Source organism: Sinocyclocheilus grahami, unplaced genomic scaffold (genome assembly GCF_001515645.1).
Source record: "Sinocyclocheilus grahami isolate Dianchi unplaced genomic scaffold, SAMN03320097.WGS_v1.1 scaffold16.1, whole genome shotgun sequence".
Lineage (NCBI taxonomy): Eukaryota > Metazoa > Chordata > Actinopteri > Cypriniformes > Cyprinidae > Sinocyclocheilus > Sinocyclocheilus grahami.
Genome location: NW_015505195.1, coordinates 20,749 through 31,733, shown reverse-complemented (window position 1 = coordinate 31,733; position 10,985 = coordinate 20,749). Strand labels below are relative to the sequence as shown.

Sequence of the window (10,985 nt, the reverse complement as noted above, 5' to 3'; positions counted from 1 at the left end):
GATAATAATAATACAATAAACACATACAATGAAAAAGATGTGCGTTTTATTTGAAAATTCACAACTTAAATATTTGAGCAGAGCTATAAAAATAATATTTTTCAAAACAAAATGATTTACATACAACAAAGCCATTATCCGACATATTTTTCACACTGAAAGGATTTTGGCCAAGAGGCGAATGAATTAAATTAAACCACAGAATTATTTCTCCATCAACAGGAATGCAAAAACCCAAGCCGATACATTATACCATAGGAGCAGAATGCGGCAAGGTATTATAAGGCAAAAGTTAGTTTGCACACAACATGCACCACACAGGCGAGTTAGCATTCATCACTGTCAATATGTAGAATGCTTGCTGGGTCTCCTTTCAGTATGGTGCTGGTTGCAGCCAACGATAGTTTGTTTTTCACTTGTCTACATCTGTCAAAATATTGCAAGTTTCCCTTTGTTTACACAAATAAAATATATCAATATCTTAGCAATATCTTAAAATGACTTCTAAAGAACTTGACAAAGAGCAGCTTGTAACTAACAGAGACACTTGCAATATGGAGACATGTTGTTTATGCTGTTTTTGATTGACCAAAGCAAACCCACAGCAAATGAACGATACGTCTGAAACGAAACTATCCAGATATCTGGAAGTCCTAATTATTTCCCCGGCAGAAATAAATCTATGCTAAACAGTCTCATGCCCACCTCTGAGCTGAAAGCTTGAGACAGGATGGGACAGTGTTAGCTTCATTGACGTCCATTACTGCAAAAGCAACCCAAATGAATACAAGTGCATCGTCAGAGTTTTCTCTGTCTTAGGCAACTCAGCTGTTGCCTGTGCGACAACGACTTCTTGTGCGAAAGCTCGGCTGGATGCTCGGAAGCAATATTCCTGCTTTTGTTTTTCCAGAGTATTAAGTGAAGAAGAAAATATATTTCGAATAGTCTTGCCTTCTGCCTTGGTGCCTAAAAATGTACCTTGAAGATTTTGTTTTTGCAGATGCTCCCTGTCTACTTCAACACACACACACACACACACACACACACACACACAAAGCATGGTGTGATCACGTTGAAAATGTTGGAATGCTCTCCAGCAATATTTCTGCCATCAAAGCACTGTATGGAGGCTACAGGCATTAGACGGAAATGTGATTTTAAGAAGACTGTTTCAACTAAATGAGAACGGACAGGTTGTTCAGCAATAAATACTACAGGAATCTGCACAAAGAAAAGTCAGATGTTGATGAACAGATTGGTAGTACAAAACAACGAAAAACACTTTGTTCTTAGAACTCTCGGCATGAATTACATCTAACCCCACAGGTAGAAATCTGTGTCAGGCTTTCAGTGGAGTCTCCCTAAATTCTCATTAGTTCTTCATCATTCAGCACCATAGAGTTTTTGCATGTTGGCCAGCAAGAAGGACACAGACATTAGCTGGTGGAAATAGAGTTCTGTGTGTGTTTGGGTGGAAGCTCTAGTTGCTGGAAAAGTTCTGCAGGTAGGTGAGGATGTGCTGGATCTTGACTAGACGTTCTTTTAGTGTTGTCATGGAAAGGATAGACAGCTGGTAACGTGGATCGACAGGAAGAACAGCTAGCAGCCACCAACAGCACGTTGGACCATTAGGTGTGGCCTTGAAAACAAAGAAATAAAGAAACAGGGTTAGTGTCTTAAGATTAAGCTAATGTTATTAGCTAATGCTAATGTAGTGTTATTTTAGTATTATTTCTGTACTATTATGGTTTTTATAATTATTTCAAATTAGCTTTTATTTTTCAGCTTTATTTTAATTTTAGTTTAAGTTTTAGTAATTACATGTGCTTTTGTCTTTTTTATGATGTCTTTTTATATTTCTACTTAGCTTTAATTTATTTTATTTTAGTAATTTTAGTATGTCAACTTAAACTTATTTTATTTCGGTTAGTTGCCAAGGCAACTTTTGTAATTTTTGTTAAATATTTTTTATGTTTCAAGTTTTTAATCGTCTAATATTTATATTGTATTTTATTTCAGCCTTTTTTTACTTAAATTAAAACAAATTTTAAATAGTTTCTTTTAGTTAATAATAAAAACGCTGCATCTAATACTCACTTTAAGGTAATTTTCTTAAAACAGTTCTTTAAACAACATAATTAAATGTAATATTTAGCTAATTTCAAAATTTATTTCAATTTTTAAATTGTACATTAAAATGTTGTGATGCCTAGGATTTAAAACTACTGATTTTAGTTTTTTATTTTTTATTTATTTTTACAAAATATTATTTAATTTTAAAATCTGCTTTTCGGTTATCAGCCATAACCTAACAAAAAACTAATAATTTTATAAAAATAATTATCAGCTCATTGATATTGGCTAGAATTGGTATTGGTATTATTCAGTCCTGCTTTAACTTTTTTACCTCACCACGACCAGGCAGATCAAGTTTCTGAACACCACTGATGTGACGTTTTACAGCTCTTTTTCTACTCAAGAGGAAGTTCTGAGTTACATAGAACATCAAACTTTCTTTAATCTGAAAAGATCAAGGAAATTTTGATTCCTCATGATATGACCCCTTTTATATCATGCTTTCATTTTGTAAAATAGAAACGATGAGCTAAACTAAATGCTGACGAAACTAGCTTGAACATCTGTATAAATCCTATTTGTACTCAGAAATCACAGGACAGGCCCTTCAAATTGACCATATAAGGCCCGGCTATGTTCATGAAGCTTACACAACCATAACCTCCCTCCGTTATTATTCAAAGTATGCCAACCGTATTCAGGACAACACGCTAATATGTTTACCAGACAGTGTGTGCGTGTTTGCGAGAGCTGCCAGATTAACTTCCGTTCTTTCTGACACATTTATGATCTAACAGCACTTTTGCAAACCCAACCCTGAATGCACCTTGACCTACTTCCTACTGTGCAGCCTGCTGTAGGGCAAAGAAAGAAGGGAGACAGGGCTTCTCTTAGTAGTAGGGATTAAGAGAGCGGGAAATACCTGGATGTCAGCCTCCCTCATAGGCATTGGCCCAAAATGCTGCAGGATCTGGTTCCGGAAGCGGTTCTCCAGGTTCTGGAACCATTTACGGGCCTGATCGTACACCTGATCATGTAACACTTGTAGCTTCTCCAAATCCTCCTCATCATTGACCTACAATGCACAATTTTTTTAAATACTGTATCTTTAAGCTTAATTTAACTTCTGGTCAACATAAACCATAGAAGGACATATGGTTTCCAAACATAGAAGGACATATGGTTTCTAAGTGACTATGGTGCTAAAATTTAAATAACTAAAATAATAAAAAATAATAAAATTACCTTATTTTTAATCAAATCCTTATTGTTGAGCCCTGGAGACTATCATAATTATACATAGGCAGATAAGTTTCCTGCATTCCTCTACATTACAGTAATCTAAAAATCTTTCATATCTTCCAGACACTCGATGTTTGCAGTACAGTATCTGCCTTTCATTCCATGCAAAAGGATGCAAAATTTTAATCACTACTTAGCAAAAATGTTTAAAAAGTCTACAACTGCAAACATTTTCATACTTAGAAAACTATGGTGCTAACATTTTAATAAATTTAAATAAAATATAATTTACCTTATTTTTTTATTTTTTATTATTGTTGCTCAACAATAACACAAACATTATAAGACATTGTTTTTTCCTGCATTCCTCTACATTACAGTAATCTAAAAATCCATGAGAAGTGCGTACTTTCATATCCTCCAGATACTCGATGTTGGCGATACAGTATCCATCTCTCATTCCACGTGAGAGGACGCGAAACCTCTTTCCTCCGATTGTATCCACGACAGAGCGTCCATCTGGGAGGAAATGCACACTGCGGATCTGGAGCATGCAGCCGTAGTCCACAAACCTTCATATATCATAATATAAAAGTCAGCTACATAATCCAACATACTTAATGCTTATGATCCCATGATATCTCATATAAGCTCACACTTACCCTTTCTGGGTTTCGCTGATGCACATGCCGAACTGACGTGTCCCGGTTTCCATGCAGCGTCGGATCATGAGACGGTATCGTGGCTCAAACACATGAAGGGGGCAAGGCACAGTGGGGTAGGCCATGGTACAAACAAAGATGGGCACATTTTTTGTTAAACTGGGGAAAGACAAATAACAGAGAGAAAGAGATTGAGTGTGATTTGTTGATTAGATACAAGGACTTATGCAAATATCACATATCACAGTGTGATATTATTCACTGAATTAAATACTTTACAAATGCAAGGTACATCATTTCATTTTTTCTCATTTTATTTGGAACTGGATGGATGGAAACCAGAAGATTATGCTTAACATATGAATGGTAAGTCTGGCATCAGTGCAAAAGCAGCTTCACATTACGTACCACTTCCAAACAAAATGATGAATCGGATTAGATGAGCCACAAATGAAACACTTGTGCAAACTTACTCTGAGAGCTCGTTTGTTTCCTCTGCATGCAGCTTCAGTCTCTCTGAATGTTCCTTGGATAGATACTGCTTAATGATTTTATCCAGCACTTGTGTGATTGTGTACTTTCTGAAGGCAAGATACTGTATGAGGAACCAGACAGAGGAGAAAGAGAACCACAAGAAAGAGAAGTTGAAGAACAAGAGAAATACAGAAAGAATTGGATTGGTTACAAATGCAAAAATCATTTAGAATGTAATTATAAGTATGATTGAAGTGTGAATCTTAAAATAAAATAAAACAACACAATTTTATGAATTAATATAATTTATTTAAATAATAAAATGTACCTTGTTGAGCCCTGAATGCTATTATAATTAATTGATTGTTGCTTGCCATGCAAATGCACAGTCTATGATTTTGAAACAAACCTCTTTCAGGCTTTCTTTGCAGAGAGGGCATTGGGGGTTGTGGTCTAGACAGCGCTCCAGACAGTTTTTGCAGAACGCATGACCACAGGGTGTCGTGACAGGTTGATAAAACAATCTAGAAAAGAGACAGGAGATGATCTTGAGCTATATTAAACACTGTCACTGACCCATATATGAACCTGACGCCTGGCAGCTGAGGCTTTTTTGTTTTCTGAGGTAAACATTACAGGCTCTACTAGTTTGTCTTCTATACGTGCACTGTGTAATTTATAAGATAAGCTATTCTAAGACCCTGTTTACAACTGGTTTTTAAAACCCATCTCAAATCCCATCACCAGTGGACAATGCCACAGTCTTCACAATACCAAATTAACAGTAAAATTAAGTAAAATTGTTTTATTTTCACAACCAATTTTGATACCAAAGCAGAAACTAATCTGCTATTAAACATTCCTTTTCATATATAAGCTATATGAACTTGTAACTCTTTTTTTTTTTTTTAAATCAAATCGTATAAAATGATTGAAAATCCTGCAAGAAATGTTACGTTTTTAAAAAATCATAAACAAACTTGCTATTAAACACATTAAAAATCCCATTTTGACATTATATAAAATATTAACAATATTTAAATTAAATTAATTTAATTAAAAATAACTGAGAATTCTGAAAGAAATGTAAAGTTTTTTTCATAAAATATTTTTTATTTGCTAATAAATACATTCAATCAAATGTTAACATTATGCAAAATATTAACAAATATAAAAAAAAGCAAACAGACTTAAAATAACTGAAAACTAGAGATATTTTATATTATTTATTCTAAATGCATATATGGGAGAAACAGTGCACTGATTACTTTTCCTTTCCTCTTTTAATTTTTTATTTGGCTTTTAGTCGATTTGACTCTAGAAACATACTCTTTCCTCACCTCATACAGAGAGAGCATTCAAAATCATTCGGGTCCAGCAGGTCTTCTGGCAGGGTTCGATGGGACTTGGTTTCCTCAGTAACTACAGGAGTAGCTGCACTGGCAGTCGCTGAAGTAAAAAGGTTGAAAAGCAGAGACATGAGGACACCACTTTATTTAGGGCAAACTCAAACTGCAGACATTTTCAGCTGATGATAGTAAAGCACAGTCCCAGTGGAAGTAAGGCAAACACAAAAACCGGCACATTTTAAAGACTGAACAAAAAGTCAACTAAGTCTAAGGAAGCCCTGTGTAATATAGAAGCTTGGTGAGGGTTCACTATAATCATTGGAGAACTACCAGCTAAAAATGTTAAGATGTGTAGTCAATACAGTATTTGCATGGCTTTTCAACCTTGTGTTGGCATCACATACTTGTCAGGCTAGACGACTTACCTACTTGCTTCTTATATTTACTGCTGTGGCTGTAAGCCACGCCAGGCCCTGCTTCAGACACAGACAGCTTCCTTTTCAGCAGCACCCCCTTTACTGGGTCCCCCAACTGGGGGGCGGAGCTAACTCTTTTAAGCCCCTCCTCTACAGCTCCCCCTATCCCGTGAGCACGAAGGGAGTGAGCTCTGCTCAGGCCAGAGCGCTCCAGACTTTCAGACCGACCTGGTTTCTGCAGACATGGAAAAATTAGGAGTTAAAGTATTAAGAGCTGCTTATGTCACTGTCAACTAGAGATCTATAAAGTTAATTTAATATACAAGGTGCTAAAGGGTGACCTGCTTACCTCTGTGGTTGTAGGGGACAGATGGGTAGATGCTGCTGGCGTGATAGACTGGTGCCGGGCTTGCAAATGGGTCTGCTGGTCTTGATCCTGGCCCTCAGACACCAGGGTTTTACTGCGCAAGTGTGAGGAAGTGTTATGGGTTGTCTCGCTCAAACACACCTTGACATTATCACAGGCCGGAGCCAACAGGTCATGCAAGATCTGAAGATGAACAAAAAAAGATGGAACAGATTAATTTAGAACAAAAAGGCAGTTTAACAGAGGTTTAGAAAACAATATAACTAAGAATATATATTCATATTTACAGTACTGTTCAAAAGTTTGAGGTCAAGATTTTTAGAAATAATTTTGTTAAGCAAGGATGCATTAATTTTATGTCAAAAGTGACAGTAAAGACATTTATAATGTTACGAAAATGTATATTTAAAAAAAGAAGAAGCTGTTTTTAATGTTATATTCATAAAATATTTCTGAAAAAAAATGTATCATGGTCTCCAAAAAATATCAAGCACAACTGTTCACATTGACAGTAATGAGAAATATTTATTGAACCTAAGCAGCATATTAGAATGATCATGTGACTGAAGACTGGAGTAATGACTGCTGAAAATTCAGTTTTGTCATCACAGAAATAAATTACATTGTTACATATATTAAAACAGAAAACAGTTATTTTAAATTGTAATAATATTTTACAATATTACTGTTTTTAGTGTATTAATGAGCAAAAAAAATGCAGCCTTGATGAGTATCTCTTTCAAAAACACTTTAAAAATCTTGCAACACCAAACCTTTAAAACAGTATGTTGTACACAACAAATCTTGCTGCATTCTATTCAAATTCAGACAAATAGATCACAGGAATTAAGTGCTGCAAGCTAGAGTTCATGCCTCAGAACTGTTATTAAAGACACCAGTCTTTGTTAATTGAGAGATCATGATTTCTCCTTTAAAATAGCTCTCAGTCTTAATGTAGGCCAAAGAAAAAGCACCTAATTACATCAGAGAGTGTGTTTTAAGCCTTCTGTAAACACACACACACACACACACACACATACTCTGAAAGATACACAGGTTATGCAATGCACACAGCACACTTTCTTTGTCTTTCTGTGTGCTTGCTTAGGCAGAAAGTCACAAGGCTTCACCAGTAATAATTATCTTACATAATTTAATTATGGTCCATAACTGATATGAAACAGTTTGGCCAAAGCACATTACAATAAGTTGACCTTTAAGAACACAAATAACTAAAACTGTATCTTGAACATAAAACAGTTCTGTCTCCTGACATCTGACCTACAATATGAATCAACACTATTAAACGCCAACAAATGGCTTTATATATTCCTGAATAAACAAAACACAGTTAACCAGATAAACCAACATATTACTCCAACTCTCATATTAGATGACCAAAAGTAGCAAAGTAGCAAAATGTTCAACTTAATGATGCTGTAAGCAATGTTAGCCATTCTGTAATTTCTGCTAAACTAACATAATATAATATAATACAATACAATATAATATTATGTAGAATAAAATATTCTATATTTGAAATGATGCCCTAGCTTATTTCATCAGTCACCTGAGAATGTTTTTTTGTTTTGTTTCCTAAAATATCAATTTAGTATCAATACTGAAATAGAAGTTGGTAACGTACTGAAGTCCAATTTTGTTTTTATCATACCAACTGAATTAAACTACAAAAACAGAAATTAAACTCACCAATTCCACTTCTCGTTTGGCCTGATGGAAGTGTTCATCCAATGCCAAACACTGAAGGAAGACCTGCAGAGATTCATCTACATGACCCATCTCTTGGAGAATTTTTGCTTTCTGGAAATATCCCTGCAAGAGAGAGACAAATTAAAATGAGTTTAGCTTCCAGTAGCACAGATGCTGTTTTTGGGTTAATCTGACTAGAATGGGACTGAGAGTCTAGTCATGTTAATGGCCTGAAGGCTAAAAACAGAGTAAGACACTCTGAGACACACAACAAGATAAATACACACTTGAGTGACCCACATCTCTGCCTTATCCCTACCGGTCTGTATCTCCTTATCTCACTTGTCAGCTTGGCAAACATCCTGTATAACTTAATCATGTGAAAGTGAGCTGATTTAACAAATATAGGTGCTGAAATTCATATTTCAAATGAATAGCAGTAATCAGAACTGAAAAAGAAAAATATTCAAACTCATTCATGGTCAAGAATCTACAAAAACGCAGGGCTAAATAATATGGATAACCCTTTTCTGTGACGTAATTAGCATTATTGTTGTGAAATTAATTCACACATGATTAAATATGTCACCATTGTAATATTCTCTATCTGGGGAAATATCGATGTTGCAATTAAAGATATTGTAAACAAGTCTGTAATGTTTTGCACTTAATATCATTGTTTTAAAGCAAAAGCAATCTGATTGATTGATTGTTTATAATTTAGCATCATGCCAAATTTGTAACTGCTACCACAGTTACATTCATTGCGAGGAACAAGTGAGAAATAGAAAAAGTAAACAAATAAATAAACTATTTAAAACAATTTCAATAAAAAAGCATTCATAAAAGGTTTTTAAAGTTTGTCTTTGATTAAATATCTGAAACAAGCCCGCTTTTTCCTTTACTGTTCCCCTTTTTTCTTTCACTTTTCTTAATATTTCATTTATTTATCTATTTAATTATTTATATCGTTACCCTTTTATTGACCAACTACTTGATTGTTTATATTACTTATTGTTCGCAAATAAGAAAATAAATAAAGTACAAATTGTTGAAAAAAATACTGATCTCACTGAAATACTGAAAACATTTATCAAATGTTAAGTCCTGCAGGAGTTCAACAAGAGTTTATATAAGTGTATTATAAGTCGTGGCCTAATGGTTAGAGAGTCGGACTTGTAACCCAAAGGTTGCGGGTTCGAGTCTCGTACCGGCAGGGATTGTAGGTGGGGGGAGTGAATGTACAGCGCTCTCTCTCCCCCCTTCAATACCACGACTGAGGTGCCCTTGAGCAAGGCACCGAACCCCCAACTGCTTCCCGGGCGCCGCAGCATAAATGGCTGCCCACCTGCTCCGGGTGTGTGTGTGTTCACTGCTGTGTGGGTCACCATACTTGGCCACACGTCACGTCACTTTATAGCAGTATATCTTCCAGCTATTATTGTAGCTGAGAAACAAATGTAATCAAAAACATCTAAATATAACATAACATAATATTTTAGCCTTGAGAATAAAGCATTTGTCGTTTGAGTTACGGCTGCATATTGACTCTTGTAGTGAATCCGAAATCACCCCCTATACCCTCACTCACTATTTCCTACATTAGGCCACTAATACAGTTCACTTGAAGGAATAAATGAAAACGAGTGAGTGAATTGTATAGATGATTTAGCTAAGGGTGCTATATTCTGGCGAGACGCGGCAATTAATTTGGTGCGCGATTATCACAGTGCTTTATGGGTATTCTCTAGCCGTTGAGTATACATCAGTTGTATACTTTCCAAGTATGGGTCACCATACTTGGCCACATGTCACGTCACGTCACGTCACTTTATAGCAGTATAACTTCCAGCTATTATTGTAGCTGAGAAACAAATGTAATCAAAAACATCTAAATATAACATAACATAATATTTTAGCCTTGAGAATAAAGCATTTGTCGTTTGAGTTACGGCTGCATATTGACTCTTGTACTGAATCCGAAATCACCCCCTATACCCTCACTCACTATTTCCTACATTAGGCCACTAATACAGTTCACTTGAAGGAATAAATGAAAACGAGTGAGTGAATTGTATAGATGATTTAGCTAAGGGTGCTATATTCTGGCGAGACGCGGCAATTAATTTGGTGCGCGATTATCACAGTGCTTTATGGGTATTCTCTAGCCGTTGAGTATACATCAGTTGTATACTCGTTATTGCTGTGCATTGTAGGATTCAATGAGTGCACTCGATAATGCCAAACAAGGTTTCGGACACCACTAAAAATGGCTGTCTCCTCAAATAGTGCCCTATTTAAGAGTATAGGGGGCGATTTCAGACACACATGGATAGTAAATTGGAAACTTGAGTTTGCCACCTGTTTTTAAAGCAACAATCCAGCTACAATGATATTTGTAAAAGTGTGCTGATGTACTGTGAATTTGCCATCTGTGGCGTTATGTGTTAGGAAAATTCATCGATGTACCTCTGGGGATGGGGTAGCAATCAGGCAGTTCTCCCAGTTTTCTAAAGCCTGACAGTACTGCTTTAGTCCTCTGTGAGCCTCGGCATGGCACACCCGCACCCACACGTTACTAGAGTCTGAGAGAAAGAGGGAATCAGAGACAGTGAGAGACCTCAAAATCACAGCTTTAACTACCATTTCTTTAAGTCTGTCTGACAGGCATTATATTAATCATAATACT

The 10,985-nt window shown here is 35.8% G+C and overlaps 1 protein-coding gene across 3 annotated transcripts; it reads right to left on the bottom strand.

Moving 5' to 3' along the window:
* Positions 1-24: 24 nt before the first annotated feature.
* On the bottom strand, positions 25-10,972 carry LOC107602980 (LON peptidase N-terminal domain and RING finger protein 1-like). Of its 3 annotated transcripts, none has more exons than XM_016295646.1 (11): positions 10,766-10,966; positions 8,297-8,419; positions 6,569-6,769; positions 6,229-6,454; positions 5,795-5,903; positions 4,864-4,978; positions 4,454-4,575; positions 3,981-4,139; positions 3,728-3,890; positions 2,999-3,151; positions 25-1,639 (listed from the first exon to the last, which is right to left on the bottom strand). In XM_016295646.1, the coding sequence occupies exons 1-11, from the start codon at positions 10,940-10,942 to the stop codon at positions 1,481-1,483; spliced, it is 1,707 nt and encodes a 568-aa protein (XP_016151132.1). In that variant the 5' UTR covers positions 10,943-10,966; the 3' UTR covers positions 25-1,480. The 3 variants fall into 3 exon arrangements, with proteins under 3 accessions (XP_016151132.1, XP_016151141.1, XP_016151137.1); XM_016295651.1 differs by having other exon boundaries at positions 1,516-1,639; positions 3,015-3,151; positions 10,766-10,972; XM_016295655.1 differs by lacking the exon at positions 2,999-3,151 and having other exon boundaries at positions 10,766-10,970.
* Between the last annotated feature and the right edge of the window lie 13 nt (positions 10,973-10,985).